Below are 20,795 nucleotides of genomic sequence, written 5' to 3'. Positions count from 1 at the left end.
CGGCAGCCGTCAGTGCTGAAGTATCAGGGAAGCCCCTTATCCTGGGGCCACTAACGCGCCTGAACTGGGAAGAAGGGACGGTGGTGAGCGCCCCACTCAGGCAGCAGACGACAGACTGAACATGAGTGGGCGTCTCATGAGCCTCCTGACATCAGGGTGAATTAACAGACAGAAACCCAGGGGCCCTGGAACTGAAGTCCCACACACGGGAAGCCAGAGACGCCCACATGACCAGGCCGCTGCTGGTCGCTAACAATGTCAGCGGGAACAGGTAGCCTGGAGACACGGGCTGCTCCCTACTCGGAGGTCAGGTGCACACGCAGTCTAAGGAGCCCAGGCCGGAGGTCAGGCCAGCTCTTTCGTCGCTGGTGGTGCAGCATGTGCACCTCAGGTTTGGCCGCTGCGTCTGGAGCAGGATGGCTGGGGCCAAGCTCTGCCGGCCAGGAGAGGTCCGCAAATATGAGACGGCTGGCCGGCGGCCCCAAGGCTGCGAACCGCCAGGAAGCAGCTTGGTTTTTAATTCATTACATTATGAATTCTTTCACTTGCTTTCAGCAACCTGGCTTTGGAACCAGCAGGTGGCCCTGTCCTCGGCTTTGTGGTTCTGGTGCACACGCGTGTGCGTGTTTGTGGTGCACCCGTGTATGGTGCACCTGTGTGTGTGTGCCTGTGTGCTTGTGGTACATGTGTGTGTCGGTGCATGTGTATGTGGTATACACCTACGTTTGTGTTCCGCACGTGTGTGGTACCCATGTGTGTTTGGTGTGCATGCGTGTGCGTGTTGCGCATATGTACATGTGTGGTACACACGTGTGTGCGTGTCTGGGCCCGCAGGACGCGGGAGCACACCTACCAAGAGTGGCGCTGTACTCAGGTGCCAGCTGGACCAGGTTATGCAGGGCCTTCGCTGACAGCTCTCTGATGACCCTGACGGGGGCAGGGACAGAAAAGTGTTAGTTCCTTCATTTTGATGATTCCAGCTTCTGTCAAATCGTGAGAAGAAAAGGAGTGGCCGGTTAGCTAAGTTGGTTAGAGCCTGGTGCTAATAACAACAAGGTTGCTGGTTTGATCCCTGCATGGGCCACTGTGAGCTGCGCCCTCCTTAAAAAATGAAAAATAAAAATAGGATGTTCCTTAATAAAGAAAAAGAAAAAAGGAAAAGTGGAGAGATGATATACACAAATTGTCAGCTGGCCACTGAGTGAAAACCACTAATGAAAATAAACACACAAACAGTAAGAACCTCTGACTGACAAACGAGGAAGAGAGAATTTACAGCAAATAACACAGCAAACAGACGCCGGCCCCTGGCCGGGCACCACTGCCACCTCCAAGGTGCTGGATGGCAAAGTGTGTCCCCACCTCCGGCACTCCAAGGGATCTGGCAGACGGGAGGGCCCGGAAAACCTGGAGAAGAGCTAAAACTACAAACTCTGAGAAGAAAACAGAAGAGCTTCATGACGGAAGATTCACTAATGATTTCTTGGCTATGACACCGAAAACACAGGCAACACAAGTAAAAGGAGAAAAATTGGTAATAGATAAATGGGACTACATTAAAATTTACCACGTCTATGTATCAAAGGACATATTAACAGAGTGAAAAGGCCCCCTTTGGAACGGGAGAATGTATGTGCGAACCATATGCTTGAGAAGGGTTGGCATAGAGAATATCTGGAGAACTCCCACAACCCAACCACAACAACAACAAATGAACAGCTGCATTTAAAAATGTGCAAAGGCTTGAAGAGACGTTTTTCTGAAGATGAAATACAGTCAACAAGCCATGAGAAGAGGCTCAGGACCAGGAAGCATCAGGGAGACACAACCAAAATAGCAATGAGATGTGACTTCACACCCGTTAAGATTAAAACACAAACACACACAGAAAACCAGAAAATAACAAGTGTTGGTAAGGATGTGGAGAAACTGAAATCCTTGGGCACAGCCATTAGGAAAAACAGTATGGTTTTTGAGGTTCCTAAACAAATCATAAATAGAATTACCACGTGATACAGCAATTCTACTTCTGGGCAAACAGCCTAAAGAACTGAAAACCCCAAAAAGGAATTTGCACACCCATGTTCACAGCAGCACCAGTTACAACTGGAAAGAAACGGAAGCAACCCAAGGGTCCATCAACAAGTGAATGGTAATGAAAATGTGATCTGTCCATACGATGCACTATTATTCAGCCTTAAAAAGGGAGGAATTCTGACACCTGTTACACCATCGATGGACCTTGAGGGCGTTATGCTCAGAGAAATCAGCGAGTCGCAAAAGGACAAATAATGTACGGTTCCTTACGAGGCACTAGAATAGCCAAATTCATAGAGACAGAAAGCAGAATGGTGGTTATCAGAAGAGATGCAATCGGCTTTGTAAGCCTTGAGCACACTTCTCATTGTGGATGCTGTATTTTAAAATAAGTCTTGAGAAGTAATATAACTTCCTGTCTTCATACGTGATGCACTGGTCAGTGGTCTGTCCCAGTCTTACTTCTGGAGACCTCAGGTCTGTCTGTCAGGCATGTAATGTTCCCGTGTGGACACTGTTACATTGCGAGTACCGGAGCATGGCCACGTCCCGAGGGCTGGATGGCTTGCGGCTGCAGGAACACGCCTCATCCCCTCCCTCTCTTGTCCCCTGAGTGTATTCAAGGCTTATAAACCCAATTGAATCTCTCCTTCAGAAACAAAACAAGAATTCCCATTTGACAGGTAAGGTGATAAGACAGCAGAGCTAATTACACACACACACAAACGCAAAACCTACCCATCCCAATGGTTGACCTTCATGGCGACCAGGTGGTCTATCAGCGGCTGTGTGTACTCGGGAAAGCTGGCAATGAACTTGCTGAAAAAGACAACATTCAGAGACAGTGAGGATGTGAAGGCACAGGAATGCACACACGCGGCTTGTGTAAGACGGTGCTGCCTCTTTCAAAAAGTTTCCCATCAAGTTAAGTGTACAGAAATCCCCTTGTAAGTATTCAGCCGAGGAAATGAAGATGTACATATAAAGACTTCGAAATAAATGTGCACAGCAGCTTTATTAATCAGACCCCCAAATTCAGAACAACCTAAACGTCTGCGACAGGGGAGCTAACAGATAACCTGTAGGACAGAGGAGAACTCAGCAGCCAAGAGGAGCGAGCTGCTGACACACACACAACACACGACTCGCAAACAGCGGCGCTAAGCGGGAGGCGACGCGGTCCCGTTCCTCCTGACGCCAGGTCCGTGGTAAGTGGCCGAGGTGCCCTCTGCACCCGATGAAGATGCTGGCTCCCCAGGTGTGTGCTGTCAGCACTCACTGGGCTGTGTGCTTCGTGCAAGGGCAGTGGCGGAGTGTCAATTCGGACTTAAAAATAAAGGAAGGCCTCATCTCGAAAATACCATGGGAGAAGTTTTTTAAATAGTCTCCAAGTGGTCCGGGCCCTTCTAATCATGATCCCAATCACAGAAACCGTAACAGATGGGCGAGATTCAAAGAGATTCAAACACAACCAAAAAAGAAAATGGTTTGCCAGGAAAAGCACCAAAAACAAAATCAAAAGATAAATGCGAACTCAGAGCAAAACCTGCAACTACTATCACAAGCAGAGGCTTGCACACAAAGGAGCTCTTCCAAATTCATAGAAAACACCATCACCTAGCAGAAAAATCAAGGCAGCTTCTGGCAAAGAAAACAGACACAGCTCAAGCCCAGGGGTGACGTCCAGCCTCCTTCACACGGGCAACGCCAAGGAAACCCCTGTCCGGCTGGCAGAGGCCAAAGCAGGGCTTTGCAGCGTTGTAGGAAGGGTCTGGAAGCATCCAGACACACGCTGGGGACAGCATTTGGTGCAGGGTATTAATAAAACATAAATGCTCTTTGGTCCAGCAATTCCACTTCTGTTCATTCATTCAGATATAACCACACAGTTGACAACGACCATACACAAAAAGACTCACTTCACATCATCTCTAAAGCAAAGACTGGACAGAAGCCAGCAGCCAGCGGCCGGGCAGGATTCTAGAGAATCGCAGAGCAGTGACTGGTGGCCTCAGAAGGACCAGACGAGGCCACTGCCCGAGCTCTAGTCCAAGCTCCGGCACCACTAGTGGCTGACCTTGGAGACGTACTGCTGGAACCATGGGCCTAGGGACGCCTGCACTCAGAGCTCAGCATCTGAGACCCCACGTGCAACCCAGGGGGTGTCCACGGGAGGACGAGGGCGAGGGGGGTGGCCTGGGGGCACGGCAGGCGGTGGTGTCACAGCAGCAAGAATACCTCCAACAGCACTTTAGACAGATGACGGGCGGGAGGGCGGGGCCAGTGTCAGACTCCACAAGTGTCCAGGACAGTAAGAGCTGGACGAAGGCAACAGCTGAGCGGACAAGCAGGATGAGGGACGTTTGAGGGCCATTAGGGATGCACAAGTGACAGAAGTAGGTCACCAACCGGATGTTGGGAATAAGAGAAGGAGAAGCAAACCTGAGCTGACAGGAGGGCGTGCTGTTTACTGAGCCAGGATGCACAGAAGGTGTCCTCAGTTTGAAGAACCCAGTGGACAGAAACGTGCAAAATTTTGATGGAAAGCAAACTGCTAGAAGGCAAAATATGACACCACGTTTTAAGAAGGATGCACAGGACCGCAGATGTCAGAAATCCGTGCAGGAAATCTACAACAGCAAGACGACAGACTTACAAAAGGTCTCGTGGCGGCTGGAAGACAGCCCGGGACACACAGATGTCCACACACCCACCAGGGGCTGAGCCAGGCCGGCTCAGGCCGGCTGGCTGCTGAGCAGAGAGGTCTCAGGGACCCGTGGACCCGCGGAAGGCTGTGGGCGCGGCTGGGGGGGCGGAGCCACCCAGGCTCAGGGGGCGGAGCCGGACACATGCCTCGTGACCCCATTGGTGCACAGTCCAGAAAAAGCAGCGACCACGCACCGAAGGCGGGTCAGAGGCTGCGAGGCTGGGACAGGAAGGGACTTTCTGGAGTGACGGGGGCGCTGCCCAGATGGCTGCAGTGGGGGTTACACATCTGCCAAAACCCCCATTTTACTTTATGCAAATTACATGTAGTGAAGCAGGTGTGTAAAGATAAAGCTGATATTTTAAGAAAGGCTCTGTCTTAGAAACTTAGAATGCTGAGCAAGCAGACCAGACAAACACTTGCAGACTGTGAATCTGACAAAGGACCTGCATCCAGAATACACAAGGAAGTCCCCAATTCTCAGTACGAAGAAAACAACTCACTGGTCAATAAGCAGGCAACACATCTGTCAAATTCGCCCGTGAAAAGATGCGCAGTCATTGGGCATTCCTCCTGCACATCCATGAAAATGGCTAAAATTATAAAACCAGCCAGAGCAAGGCCGGCGAGGACGTGGAGGAAACGGGACGGTCAGCACAGAGGCGTGCTCGCAAGGGGGCCGCCACTTTGGAAAAGCATCTGGCATTTTCTTGGACAGTGAGGATGCCACCAGTCCACTTCTGGCCCCTTAACCCACAGACGCGACGTGGCTGTCCCCAGCAGCAGCATTTGTAACAGCCTCAAACTGGGCACATCCAGCCGTCCCCAGCGGTGAAGGCACTGAGGACGGAGGGGCCTTCAGCGCACACACGGCGAGGGCAGACCCAGGAGAAGTGAGGGGGGCAGGTGAGGAGCGTGTGGACCCTGCGACTCTGTCACGTGACTTCAGAAAACGCAAACCAACCTGGGGCCGTGGGCCGGTCGGTGGGTTGTAGTGACAGAGATGGCACGCACCAGACTCCATCAGAACTCCCCCAGCACACATGTGCACTTTCCTGGGTGTCATCCACACATTAAGAAAGCTGCTGACATAAAGACGGAAACAGGATGACTGCTGGTGCCCCCGCCACACACACACACAGCACAGGGCAGCCCTGCATCTCGGCCTCCGGCGTGTGCCCAAAACTCTGACCTCAGACACCTGCAGTTGTTCCAGGCGTGCACCCCTCGCAGCCCGCATGCAAGCTGAGGCCCGACCCCCAAACCCGCGGCACTTTCTCCTCTCAGGGCACCCTGCTGCACGTGACCCCAAGGCGACTCCGACACCCCTGGCTCTCGAAACCCCTCTACTCTCCTGACAATACCCATGGAAGGGTGGAAGGGGACCTGCCTTCCATCCTCTGACCGGCCCTGGCCATGCGGGGCTCTTGACCATGCCCTTCCTTCCAGGTTCCAAAATGCAGCCCTAGTGACACGTTCAAATTGCAGATGTGACCGTCAAACTGCGTTCCGCAGGCTCAGGAGTCCCCACCCCCCAACCGGGCCCTGCTGGCTCAGGGCCCGTCGGACCCTTCCGTCCTGGGCCGTCGCCCCCACACTAGCCTCCCTGGCCACGCACCCCCTTTTCCTCCACCCACAGTCCAGGCTGACAATAGGGCCTTGGCGTCTGTCCCGCTGTGGTTGCAGCCGTGGACCCGGGTCCCCATGACCACTGGGCCCCGTCCTCACAGACCACCTCTTGCCCACGGTACGTGTGCAAAATGCATGGTGACAGAACACCCCGAGCCAGGCCAGGGTCCGCCAAGCCCTTTACCAAGTGCAACAATGAACCACACGTCAGAAACCTCAGCAACAGACTCACAGGCCCAGGTCAAAGTTGCTGGTTATTTACCCAAGAAGTCGGGGGAAGAGGAGCGGATTGGCCCATGAAATCTACGTGCAGATGTCAACGATGGAAGAAAACGAAATGGAGACAGGCAAAGTGGTCAGGCACAGGAGGCCTCGCAGGGAGGGCGGCAAGGGGACCAACAGTGCAGGGTCCTCGGTCCTGGTCTTTCCGGGGGGAGGCCAAACGCCACCTTCAAGAAGTCTCCAGGCTGCTTGTCTGTGGAGACGCAGTGGCTGCACAGCCTGCATGGCCGGGCGGTGGTGTCTGCCCTTCCGACAGACATAGGTCAGCGGGCTCTAAAGCGCCCGGCGTGCTGCAGACGCGCGTCAGGGAGCCACGCCCCCTCCTGTAAGCGCTGCATCAGGTGACGTGCGCATGCGGGAGGCCATTTCCGGGGACCTCCATCACTGAGCGAAAGGTCCAACGTCACTTCTGCAAAGTGCAGTCAGGGGTGTTAAAGATTAATTCCTGACCTGGCTCCTTGAATCTTCTTCCTTACTGAGCTCCCACACACACTGGACACAATTTCAACTTGGAAAACGATTTCACTGACTCAGAAAAGGAGACGCAGTCACTTCAAATCCACAATGTCATTCTGGGACTTGATGCCCATGTGACACCAGCATGACGACCCCCATCAGCAGCAGGCCGTGCTCGGAAAGATGGAGCAGCGGAGACAGCACCGAGATGGCAGGGGGACAGACAGGCCACCACACAGCGGCTGTGTGGGGTCCGCTCCCGACACTGTCACCTCCTTAAGAAAGGACTTGATTCTCCATCAGGCCCACTCCCGTCTCCAGGCCACCCGACCTGCCACTGTCCCTGTTCTCTAGTTTCACACAAGTGGAAGCACACAACATGCCCTCTGGGCAGCAACGTGAGCGGAGTTTCGATGAGTTTCCACTTTACCTTTCACACGTAAGTTACAGTCACGCTTAGCGGACCTTCCAGGACGACACAGAAAATGGCCCACATGGATATTTTTACATCTAAATCGAACAGGATATTCTATTTTGTGATGAGTATTAAAATCTTACCTTATCACCAGGAAACAGTTAGATGTGTTACCAACAGCAAAATAGTCAGCCGTGGTCAAAATGTCAATTCCATGAGGGAAAGTACCCTAAGGAAAAAGATCAGTGGGAAAAAGGTGAAAATAATTTGACTGAGCACAGGCATTTATTTCCACACGTTTGACAACCATAATCACAGACAGTCACCAACAGAGAGGCCTGATCCACACTAACGGCTCAAACAGCGCACTGTCCACACTGGGCTCCAATTGTCAAGTCAAGTCCATTTACTGATTGCCTCTCCCAGGTGGGACACGATGCTAAAATTGTTTGAACCACTCAAAAATATTTCATTCTTTTTTCAAACTACTCAAATATTTCAACTTTAAAATGCCGTAATAGACTTTTCTTTCAACTACACGCCATAAGGACATCTGGCCTCCACAGTATGAAAGCTACCGACTCATTCAACCTGCGCCCACGTCCGGGCAGAAGGGCCTCGGTGGTCACTTGGAGAGGCTGCCCGCTGCCCACAGCCACAGGAGGACAGGAGACACGGGACTGGGAGGCTCCGTGTGGGGGCCTGAGGGCCGACGCCCAGAAGTGGGGTCTGAAATGGGGAGGCGGGAGCACCCCACCCACCTTCCTGGACTCTCCCAGCCCAGCCCCAAAGACTGCAAGCTGTTGCTGACTCCACTTGAAAATCTGAAAACAGTTTTCTAAAAAGACTTCAACGACAAACTTCCAACTGATGAAGGAAAAAAAGCCTCCGCCATGGACCGCAGGAGGCAGGTGAGATGCCCACCCTTCGTCACTCTGATGCGCGTACCGACCGCTCAGGTGTGTAAGGAAACGGCTGAAAGCTCCCTGCTTATGGCAAAGTTGGCGTGAGATTGACCCGCATGGCACAGAAACAACCAGCACTGGACCACCGACGGCATCCCGCGTTTCCACCGACGAACCGTGATGGTCCCAAAGCAACAGATGGGAGCTGTCACGGCGGCGGCTGCACCGTCACTGAGGACGAGTGGCGCTCGGACAGGCAGCTCTTGAGTCACTGTGACACAAGAGGCACTGCACTTGGGACTGGGTTCCAGATTGTGATAAGGGACTCAGGATACCTGTTACCATGGAAACTATGTCAGAAATGTGGCTGCTTCAGAAACAACACACGAAAGCCAGCTCACCTAGTGACACAGCTACACAGCAGGGGTCACCCTGGCACTCTGGCCACCCCACCCGGCCCAGCTGCGACCATCTGCGAGCTGCCTCACACTTGCCCCTGACGGGCCTAAGGCCACCACGGGTCCCGCGCTCACGCTCCCCACCGGCCTGCCCAGTCCTGGGCAGCACTCAGCCCCGGCCGCCCACCGTGTTCTCCTGGGCCTGCATCTGACCTCTGTGACCACAGCCCTGGGCAACACGCTGTGTGCACATCACCATGCAAACAGCCGGGCTGCCCAGGCAGGGGGACTGCACCCGGGAGGCCAGGCCAGCACATGCAACGGGGTCCTCAGGGAGAAGACAGACGGCTGGCTGCGCCCCGCGACCCTGCCGCACACAGACACGGACACGCAGTGTGGTGCCGCCCCTCCACGTACCCTGCCAGACGCCCAGGCTCAAAGGCTGGGACTTGGCTGTCTCACCGCAGCTTTCCTCTCCGGGCCACATCTCCGCCTGCCTCCCCTGCCTCCCAAGCCCCTTCCTCGTGGGCCCAACACGCCCTGGATTCCCTCGTCCACAGCACTCTCGACCTCTCTCCTGGCACGCTCACCTCGCACTTTTCGCCTGGTCTCCCCAAACGTGACCTGCCTCTGGCCCAGTGCCCAGCAGGCAGGCCACCTGTCCTGGGTGTCGTCATCACACACAGTGTGAACAGCTCGGGGAGAAAGGCTGACCGGTGGTGACAGGTGCGGGAGGCTCAGGGCCAGCAGGCAGGACAACACTGGGGGCCGTCGAGATGGGCATGGAGCCGACAGCTTCCAGCAGCTGGCTCGTACCACACAGGACGGGCAGGGGTCACATCTCTGTCCCTGTGATGCCAGGCCCTCCGCCCACACCCCTGCAGCGCCAACGGGCAGCTGGCAACATCGAGGCGTCGGCCATGCTCAAGGCTCTGATTTTGGACGTGTGTAAAATCACTGACACATTCGGGTTTCCTATGAAAGACACTGCTGATCATTGTAAACTTGTGTCAACACTCACCTGAGTGACATTCTGAGTCTGTGACCAGAAGCGAACGTGCTAAGTATTAGCTCATTCTAGGTAACTTCGTTAGCCACGTGCCGTGTGACAACGCGAAGCGACACTCGGTTTGCAGCTTTCACTATTTCTGCCCCTACCTCTACAGGAAGTTTCAGGAATGAAGATTTTTTAAAAGTAGTCTTACCTGTCTTCCCACATTCTCCTGGAAAGCAGCCTAAGGAACAGAAAGAACAAATATCAAGGCGAGTGCCTTGCCCTTCTGGACACCAGTTGGTGAGTTCACGGCAAACGGCCCAGGCTTTGTTTATTCGTGTACTTTGCATAAACGTCCTCACTGTTGGCTGATCACAGCCCGCAGGGTGGCCTGTCGTCTGCGTCTAAAACCACAATTTAATGGTTCAAGTTTATCAATTGGACACGTCCTGAAAAGTGGCCTTCAGCTCACACCAATGCCTAATTTAAGGCACTAGATATAAAAATGGGAATAGAGACTAACCGACTGGCTAAATAAAAGCCCAGCAGCCAAATCAGGTGTGAAGAAAAAGGGCCAGAAGAGAGAAACGACAGCTCAGATGCTCCGCTGTGCCCACCACCTCCCGGCTGCATGAGGGGGTGACCCATGGTGCCTGGGGGGCTCCCAGCCCTGGCCAGTGGACAGTGACGCCGTCCGCAGCAAGCCCTCCCGACCTTGGGAACCGTCATCCCGTGAGCAAGGGTGAACAGAGCACAGAGCGTGACCGTGAGCTCAGCAGGAGCTGAAAAGGCCGAGATGCGTGTGTGTCTGTGGAGCAGCGTCCTAGAAAGAGAACTTCTTCCCTGTAACGAGGTGCTGACCCCGCACTGTGAAATGAGCTGCACACAGGGGCGCCTGTCACCTTCACGTTTTCCTTCTGCACCTGCGAGGTGAACGGGGGCACTTGGGAGGCTCAATGCAGAGACAGAACTTCCCAGTAACTCTAAAGGATTCGGCTGTAACTTGAAAGACTTCCTGTTGTTTTATTTTACCTGTTCCCCAAGGTTCACGAGGCATCAGGGCTTGGGTTTTACTTGTCCCCCTAACAGATGTCTCAATAAGCAAGAGACACGTAAAGGTTAATTTTCAAGTGCAGATTTAACAAAAGACGCTTACTGTTTTCAGAGTCTTACAAGTACTGCCCGTGGGTAAACATCAGAACAAAAACGTGAGGACGTCTCAAGGAATCGCTGAGACATCTGCAGACACATACGCCAGGAGGCAACTGCAGGGACCCAGGCAGGTTCTGAGCTTGCCTGGCAAACCTCTCTCAAAACACGGAAGCTTTAAAGGACCCGAAGCAGGGTGAGATGTCTGTCCTGCAAGTGTCAGGGTGCAGAGGGCACGGCCATGGCCTTAGAGAGGCCAGTGCTGCTCCCTGTCACCCACCAACCAGGGGGTGCAGCTGGACCACACCCCTCACTCACAAAACAGGCATTTGCTGGGCACCCACCACGTGCGGGCAACTGTGCTGAGCATGGGAGACTGGGGAGGGGGCCGGAGGGCTGGGACCGAGCACCCGAGCTGCCACTGAAACCAGACGGAGCACAGGCCAAGAACCAACAGGAAACTCCCCACAGGGCCATGTGACAGAAAACAACAGAAGCAGGAGCAGCAGACGGGCGGGCACCCTCTAACATCGTACAGCTACGCTTGGCAACTTATGTGAAATGGAGAAATTCCTTCACTAAAGGAAAAACTGGAAAACCTGAACAGACTTCCAGTGAGTAAGGAAACTGAATTAATAATTTAAAATCTTTCCAATGAAACAGAAAACAAAACTGGATCACAGGGGTTCACAGGTGATTTCTACCAAACATTTAAAGCAGAAAGAATCGTTTAACCGTCTTCACCCAAAGTGAAGAGTAGTGCACACTCCCAACTCCTCCCCTGGGGCCAGATTACCCTGATTCCAAAGTCACACAAACACCTCCTCACAACAAACACAACAGACCAACAGCCCTTAGGAACAGACTCCAAAGCGCTCAAGAAAACTCTGGCAAAGTGAGTGCTACACGTGTGAAAGCATGACTCACGACACATGGGATGTGTCCCAGGATGAACGCAAGGCTGGTTTAATATCGGAAAATCAAGTAACACGAGAGAACACCTTGATAAAGGGAAGAAACCACGTGACCATCTAACATCCACTCATGATAAAAACCTCCTGACAACCAGCAGCACACTCGACGGGGGCACTGGCGTCCCCCCGAGACCAGCAAGGTGGGGTGCCCACTGTCGCTCCTTTTACTCAGCACCGTCTTTCCTGGCAGCTCCTCCTACCTGTGCACTGAGACAAAGGACAGAACGAAAGGCATCGAGACAGAGGAAAAGTACTTCTCTTTAATCACAGATGACAAGATCCTGTGTGGAGAACGGTACAGAACACGAACATGCACACACAGACTGACACACACACACATACACGTGTGCACACACACACACTCACACATGTGCACACAGATACACACACACTCACACATGCATTCAGACACACACACGTGCACAAAGACACACACTCAGACACAGACTCACACGTGTGGACACACGTATACATACACACAAACTCATACACAAACACACGTGTGTACAGTCAAGCATGCGCACAGATACACACAGACACGCACCACCAGCCCTGAGATGACTTCAGACAAGAGGAGAACAGGGTGTGCTACGGGCCCGTGTGTTTCCCATGTCCTCCTGACAGCCCCACTGAGCGTGTGCAGCACCGTCTCCAGCTCAGAGTCACTGCTACACGCCTCCGGGGTCCGTCACACCGGAACCCACATCCCACGTGCCCTCTTGCGGTGCTGAGGGCTCTGGACAGCGTGTGGTGTAGGGATGATGGCCACTGGGGATGTGGAGCGGGAAGACAGAACCGTGACAACAGTGCTGCCACCCGCCCAAACACCCCACCTGCTTCCTTCACGTGGGACGGAAGGAAACCCTCACGGCTCAGGCTGCATTTGCTGGGATTCCTGGAGAAGCCACGGGACCCACTGTGCTGCTGCAGGAAGTGCCCGGTGACTCCATGTCAGCGATCGTGCGCGTGGGCTCCCCTCCCAGACAGCCGTGCCACTGCCCCATCTGTCCTCTGCCACCCCGCCTGTCCTACATGCCTTGGCCTCGAGTGTGACACTCACGATCCCCAAATGTGTCCCTATGTCAGCCTGGCTGGCTCCTGGGGGCGTGGGAACCTCCCCAGCAAGACTCCTGCTCACAGGCGGCCAGGCGGCTCAGCTGGTTAGAGCGCGAGCTCTCAACAACAAGGTTGCCGGTTCAATTCCCATATGTGATGGTGGGCTGCGCCCCCTGCAACTAAGATTGAAGGACAACGACTTGGAGCTGATGGGCCCTGGAGAAACATACTGTTCCCCAATATTCCCCAATAAAAAAAATGACTCCCGCTCACGACAGCGTGTTGCCTGTGGGAGGAGTGTGGGCGCATCAGGGTGCCCTGTCATCGGTCCCTGCTTTGCAGCCTGTGTCTGACCTGCACAGGGCTGCCCCACAGCCACGTGCAGAATCTCCTGCACAGCCATCCTTTTCCATTAATTTCTTTAAAACCTTTTGGAAAAGTACACAAATCATAAACGTACAGTTTGACAAGTGATCAGAGTCACGGTTTGTCAGGCTCTTCGTGTGACTCCTTGCTCTTGTCTGTCCCTCAAATTCACACATCGTCCACCGGGACCTCCAGGGCCCGACAGGCATGGCTGGCCCATTCACCGTCTCTTTACCACCAGCCCCTGGAAACATGTGCCCACTGTCCTCTTGGCACCTGAACACCCGCTTTCAGCCCCCACATCTGAGGGCTGCGTGCTCCCGAGCGAGGCCCCCACACTCGCCTGCGTTCAGGGGGCGGGACCACTCCTGAGACGGGAGAATCTGCCCCCATGACATGGTGGCAGCCCACAGGGCGAGGCAGGGCAGCTCTCCGGTCTCCAGCTCGGGGCCTTTGCTTGGACTCCTCTGGGCACCCTCTCACCTCCTCAGGCCCCACCCACAGGACATACTCATGCCACACCGAACGAAAGCCCGTTTTGGACAACACCGAGGCTTACGGTAAGTCCTGTCCAGGTCCCAGCCCGTCTTCAGCATGCTCCTCTCCAGGGTTGGCCATCTCTTGGTCTGACAGCCACAGCGGCCAGTGACGCCCCCTCAGCAGTGTCCCGCTAGGCCTGATGATGCAGACGTGGTAACCATGCCCAGACCCAGGCTCTCCTAGTGCCACCTTCCCGGGGCGCCAGCCTCAGCCTCAGCCCCAGCCCTCCTCTCTGAAAGCGCTGCCTTCACGGCGTCCTGAACCCTGAAAGCTGTGCAGCTGCTTGTCTGCGCCTAAAACCAAGGCTGTCATCCTGAGGTGGGTCTGTCATCTCAGCCACCAACTCTGTGCCGAGCCAGCCCTGCCGCGCGGGTCCTTAGACCGGCCTCCGTTCCCTCACAACCTACACCCGCCTGTGTCTGAGCCTGACACGAGTGACTGACCCTAAATAAGCCAGCCAAGCACAAAACTGGGTCACAAGTACCGCAGGGACACAGCCCTGCAGCTGTCACCTCTGACTGGCATCCCCGGGAAGCTGCGGAAGCCAGAGCCCCAGCCTAGCTCTGTGGGGGAGCAGGGGCCCAGGGCAGCACCTTTCAGGAGCCACCGTGGAGCCTGCGAAAGGCTCTCCCACCCCAACCCACCCCAAATGTGACTGGGCTCTGGGGCCAGGTTGTGTTCAAGCCCCTGCCAGGCACGTCCAGCAAGGCCCCGGACAGGCCTGACTGCAGTGGCTGGTCTGACCTGTGCTCCTGTTCTCGGTCACGTCCAGGCCACGCTCATGGCAGCCATGTTCCCCTGCTCGGACCACAGGCCACCCTGCGCTGTGTGTGGTTCTCAGCACGCTCATGATGGGGCATTTAATGCCAACCGATCCCCAGGAGACCCAGAGGAGATGGGAACTGTCACTCCACTGCGTGGCCTCTCCAGCAGCCGCCCTCGGCGTCCCCTCACCAGCTTGCCTCCTTCTGAGCCCAGGGCCCCGTCCAGGAGGCCATGCGTGCTCATTGGGGCAGGCACAGTTCAGAGCCCTCCCCCCATTCGAAAGGAACAAACTGGAAAACTTACGGAGGCCGCTCTCCTGCAGTTCACATTTCGGTCAAACACGGTGGCAATGAGCAGCGCACTGTGGAAGAGAGGGGCCGATTCATTAGAAGAAATGTGCAGAGAGCTGGGACTCTGCCTGGAGAACCCGTCTGTCATTTGCTCAGTCACGACGCACCTGCCCGGCCACCAGACGTCCAGCGAGCCTGTGTGCACGGCGGGCTCCAGGCACCGCCGCTGCAGACATGCTCAGGAGGCAGCCACACTGGCTGTACCGTGAACGTGAGGGTGCGTGCCTGCGTGCAAATGCCATCACAGGCCAAGGGCTGCCACCCACTGACGCAGGTGCCCAGGGACGAGAGCTGGCCGTGCTGGGGCGGGGGAAGGCCCCCGGGGTGCGGTCCACAGTGACACACAGGGACACGCGGCCAGCGGAGCCCCGAGAGGCCGACGACCCCTACCCCTCCCCAGAAGCGGCCGGCCAAGGACAGAAAACAGACGCTGGGTGTCACGCCGTCCCACTAATGGCCACGTCCCCTAGCCACACCACGACCACATCAGAAAGCAAGAAGCCCTTCCAAGCTCCTAACACTCATCAGGCTTCATTCAAATCTGTCTTCACTGGGTCACAACACTTTGTTGTTACGGATAAACAAGAGGGCTCATCTGACTGCAGAAAATGAGGGCTCGGGGCCGGCGTGCAGGCAAAGCGCCGTGTCCGTGTGACGTAAGGGTCTGCATCTCAGAGCAGCCTACAGAGAAAACATCTTTAAAAACGCCACTTCAGACACACCGAGGTCCCCCCAGAGGGAGGTGGCCACCCTTGGGACCGCTGGGGCCTGACACCGCCCACACCTGTCTCCACATCCTGGACCTGCCCCTCCCATCAAACCCTTGGGACACCCGTGGCACGCCCACACCCCAGCTCCGCCAGCCTGACAGCAGCCGCCTGAGCCCAAGCCCCCCGTGGCGGCAGCGTGTTCGCGGACCTGTGATGGGAAGCCCAGTGCCCCAGAGATGTGCAGGCTCTGGGAGTGGCCTGCTGCCTGCCACCAGGGGTTACTTCCCCGGTGTAATTAGGTTTGCTGGTCAGCTGGTCTTACAACAGGCAGAGTCTCCTGACAGGCCCGTGTTATCACCAGGTTCTCAGAAATGTAGGCCGGAGAGGGAGAGCCAGAGGGAAGTAGGGAGAAGTGGAGGCAGGGACGGGGCCTCCAGAAGCTGCGAGGCAGGGACAGGTCTCCCCCGGTGCTTCCAGGAGGAGCCAGCCCTGCGACGCCCTGGTGTCGGCCCCATGAGACAGGGTCAGACCTGTGACCTCCCCTGGGTTTTTTGCTATGTGAATGAGCCAGAATCAAAAGCCTATATATTGTGTATTTTGATTTATAAGACATTCTAGAGATGGTAAAACTATAGGGACCAAAAGCAGACTGGGGGTGGCCAGGGGTGGGGGCTGACTACAAAGGGCTGAGGGAGGGAATCTGGGTGATGGGTTGTTGTTTGGTGCTGTAGCTGTGCAATCTGTCAAAACCCAGAAAACGGCATGCAAGTTAAAAAGAAACTATCAGAAAGTGAGGGGCTACTACGGCAGTGGACACGGGGGTTAAACAGGTGGGAGGACACAGTGCGGAGGATAAGCCGGGAGGAAGCGCGGGCAGGCGGGGGCTGGAGCCCGGAGGGGCCTGTGTTCCTGACACAGGCGTGTAATCTGGGTCTGGGAGTCTAAATTCCACGGCTAAGGGGGATGCAGGGTCCTGATAGCGCTGATTCCAGGGCTAGAGCGCGGGAGAAAAGCATAAGCCTGGGGCCTCTGTAGTGCTAGAAAGAAGACAGTCTTCAAAAAACTAAAAGGACACGTCCTTGGAAAGGACACAGGTGCAGATCTGAAGCAGCTCCCACGGCCGGAGGTGGGCAATGGAGCCCCAAAAAGGCTGCAGCAGCAGATGCAAACCCCAAGAATCAGAGAAGTGCCCACAGTCCACACTGGCGTCAATAAACAACTGGAGAAAAGAAAGGGGCAGAAGGGAGACCTTTTCCTCCCAAAAGAAGGTGGAGAGAAGCACCCAGGGGGCTGCTGGGCTGGCCCCCCGACGGGTGTGGAAACTGGTGGCGCAAATCTGAGGAGCACAGGGCCGCTGTGTCGTCCCTAAGTACCCTGAAGACACTGACCGCTTATGAAGGACACAATCCCGGGCCCGACCAGCATCAGCCACAGTAAGTGACGGACGTGCCCCACATGTGACACTCAGAGGCACTGGCAGTAGGTGGAGTAGTGGTGACACGACCCTCTCCTGGGTTTTGCCATGTGAGATGCCAACAGTAGGGGAAGCGGGTGAAGGGCTTAGGAGAACTTTTCCTATTATTTTTGTAATTCTTCTTTAAGTCTAAAGTTAGTTCAAAATTAACAGGTCTTTGGAAAAAAACTACATATGGGAAGATTTTAAAAGACCCGGTGTTAGTAGCTGGGGTCCTTTCCATAACACTCCTTTTACTCAGTTGAAACTGAAAGTAATTTCAGCAAAACTCTATTAACAGTTATTCCTGTTTCCTCCCTAAACTCTTTATTACAGACTGCAGCCAAAATGAGATTCTGAAAAAAATACTGCCCTTAAAACTAAAGGAAATTCATCTTCCTGTAGCAGGAACATTTTAAGATCAGTTAATTCTATTTCAGCACCATTAAGGCAATTTTAGAAATCACTGAACTGAGCAACACATATTATCTTTCAGTAACTTAAAAATTATATAACTAGGGCTCTTAATAGAAACATATTTGCATTCTGATCTAAGTATATTCTCAGAATTAGTGGAAATTTAAGTGCTACATTTACATATTAATAAGAGCTTCTTTATCCATGAGATCATACGTATTTTAGGAAAAGGTACTGTCCAAGCATTTCCACTTTCCTTTAAAATCTGACCCAGAAAAATGTAGACGGATATTTTTATTGACGTTAGGTGTAGCCAATACACGAAGTTCACATTTTACACTGTCTTGAAATTGCCTGTCAACCTGTTTGTCTTCAATTATAATTTCTGAATTACTGAACACTGATTAATGAAGACAGAACAGAACCAATATAGAGAAGCGTGAAAGCACCTGCCACGGTGGAAGCCAGCCACAGCCCTGGCAGGTCACAGCTAAGTCACGAGTCCATTCAGACAATTGCTCTGCGATGGCCAGGCCCCGGCCCCGCCCACCGCCGGCCCCGCCCACCGCCGGGCCCTCCCACCGCCGGCCCCGCCCACCGCCAGGCCGCACCGCCGGGCCCCGCCCACCGCCAGGCCGCAGTGGACACGCGGGCCCTGCCCGGGACAGCTGAGTCCAATTTCCGCCAAGCTTTCCCTGCCGCAGCCAGGGCCCCTAAGAAGAGTCACGACTTCGTCCTGGGCCACCCCCCGCCCGGCACAGATGAGCAGCCTGCTCTGCGGGACGCGGACGGTTGGCGTCTGGCCTCAGTTTATGCTGCCACTGAACCAAAACGCTAACAAAAGGCTGTGCTGAAGGCCCTGTCTGGTGCCGTCGTGTGCGCTGTGCGCCAGCCCCTTCCTTCCCTGAGACCACAGCTGGCTGCCCGGGAAGGGGCTCCACGCGGCGCCACGGGGTCTACCTGGCCCGGCCCACGGGTTTCGGGGCCTGCGTGTACCGGCCCCAGAGCGGTGATTCTGGGGCAGACGGCGCGTGTCCTGGGAGCCCCAGAAGGAGCTGTGCTCTGACCAGCACCGGCCAGAAACCACCGTGAAGGGCGCAGCCTGGGCACACAGGGTGCCCACAGGAAGCAGGTGCCCCGGCGCCCCTGCACGGGGCCCACCCACTTTAATCTGATGCTTCCACATTCACAAGTAAATGGCTTAAAATACTTACTGCTTTACTCATATTTTACCACACTTCACAGAGCGTGGTGGGACAACTAGAACACCACTTGAAAACACAGCTTTTAATTAACTAGCAACTCTTACATTAACTCAACAAATCAACTGCATATACCTGAAAATTTAACAGGTTTTAACACTTTTAATTTGCACTAAACTTAGAAAACTGATCTCACACTGTGAACAAAACTGGCTCATCTAGAAATACTAGCATGTTTCAAATAAAAACAGCCAAGATAATCTCTTAAATATAAATGTCAACGCTCCCAAGGGCCCCTGTCCCACGCGAGCCCCGGAAGCTTTCCTCAGCAAAGGAGCCGTGTCAGTCACATGAGCGGACATGGACAGCACCACTACACGCCAGCAGCACACGCGTTTGCCGGGGTCAGGACGTGCCTCGGTTCTTCACCCATTTGCTTTCACTGCCTGAGTTCAGGCGATACTTCAGGATTTCCCAACACAGAAACAGTCTGTGTCAAACAGAAAGGGACTTTCTTTCTTGTCCGAGTCAGGGGAAGCTGCGAGCCTCGACCTGCCTCAGCCCCGGGCTCCTGGCTTTACCAGCACGTTGTACAAGGAGCAGCAGGTCTCACCCCAAAGTCAGTGTGTTAGTTTATATGATATTTCACGGCGATAAAAAGCAAAATACACTGTTTTACCTTAAGAGGAATCCTATCGTTTCAAAATCAAAACATGTTTAAATATCGGACTAACAATTTATTATCCATCCATCTTGTTTGAAAGTTGCAAATCACCTTGTTTTCCAAATAAAACGCCAGACCCACCCCACCTGTGGGTGGGCTCTCCTTCCCTAAGCATGGGAATCGAAGCTCACAGCCAGCACCATGGTGAACAAAGGCTTTTTAAAGCTGCTTTTAGTCACAGATGAGCTAAAATGAAGGCTGAGTGGGGGTGTACCAGGTGGACAGCGGGGGGCCGTCTGTGGTCAGTAACTGCCACTGAACTTGAAAAACAAAAGGGCTTATCTTCCCTGGGAAGAACAAGACGTAGCTTTGAGCCACATTTGCCATTTCCTGGTTTTTCAGGGCAACCGTGCCCTCGAGGAAGACATCTGGGAGCCAATCCCAGCCGCCTGGCTGCGCCCCTGGCAGGGGAAGGGCCATGCTGATGTCAACAGCCACTCAGCTTCCCACAGAGTTTCAGGTGAGGAAATTGCTGGAAGGTGACAACCAACGCAGCAATGCGGGCTCATGTTCCTTTTTCATCTTGCAAATTCGCTTTCTGTTGCTGGTGAGAAGGTTCCAGATAATGCTGGCGGCTCTGGACCACGTTAACTGCCCCTGTCTCCCTGCTCCTGAAATCCACTTAGCTTTTCAGGAAGCCCTGTTTGCCTTTCCACAAAAATCTGTTCCATCTCTTAATCTGTGTAGAATGCTTAGGAAATACAGGTTTTCACAACACGACTGCATTTGCCTAAAAACTTCCTCTGTGATATTTATGAACCAGGGTCAGTGCCCATTCGGACAGCCCTCCAGCTCCCGCAGGGAAAGCGGGCAGCTGAGCCTGCCAGCGCCCGCACATTGGAGGCCCCGCCTGACCTCTCACTCCGCGTGGGCGCTGGCGGAGCCCAGCCCTGCCTCCTCCTCACTGCTCCTTCTTACCAGGTGTTTCTATTTCACTGACAGAACTACATTTTGATCTCAACTGCGTACACTTGCAGGACCCACTGAAGAGTTTGTGAAAGTATAACGATATCAAGATCTTATCATATGCCAGGATTAATGGCTTAAAAGCTAACAATTAAAATGTGGTCACTTATTAGAAACCAAAGGAGGCACGTCTTGAAGGACACACCCCGACCGATACTCCTGGGGCCGGAGGCTCACCGGGCACCATGACTCACCTTCCAGCCCGCCCGCCCACCCGCCCACCCTGGATGCCTGCAGTCAAGATGGACCGGGAAGGGCTGCAGCACAGGTTCCCCCAAAACCTGCCAAACTGGACTGAAA

The 20,795-nt window shown here is 54.3% G+C and overlaps 1 protein-coding gene across 1 annotated transcript in view; it reads right to left on the bottom strand.

The window, feature by feature from the left end:
* TBCD (tubulin folding cofactor D) overlaps positions 1-20,795 on the bottom strand; it is a 137,039-nt gene that overhangs the window by 39,916 nt on the left and 76,328 nt on the right. The window contains exons 15-19 of the mRNA XM_033090598.1: positions 14,977-15,034; positions 10,035-10,064; positions 7,670-7,755; positions 2,776-2,856; positions 854-927 (exon numbers count right to left, since the gene is read on the bottom strand). Of these exons, the coding sequence (XP_032946489.1) occupies positions 854-927; positions 2,776-2,856; positions 7,670-7,755; positions 10,035-10,064; positions 14,977-15,034 (329 nt within the window). The remainder of the gene's footprint in view (positions 1-853; positions 928-2,775; positions 2,857-7,669; positions 7,756-10,034; positions 10,065-14,976; positions 15,035-20,795) is intronic.

The sequence above is a fragment of the Rhinolophus ferrumequinum genome, chromosome 21 (genome assembly GCF_004115265.2).
Source record: "Rhinolophus ferrumequinum isolate MPI-CBG mRhiFer1 chromosome 21, mRhiFer1_v1.p, whole genome shotgun sequence".
In the NCBI taxonomy this organism is placed as follows: domain Eukaryota; kingdom Metazoa; phylum Chordata; class Mammalia; order Chiroptera; family Rhinolophidae; genus Rhinolophus; species Rhinolophus ferrumequinum.
This window is presented reverse-complemented; position numbering and strand designations above follow the sequence as displayed.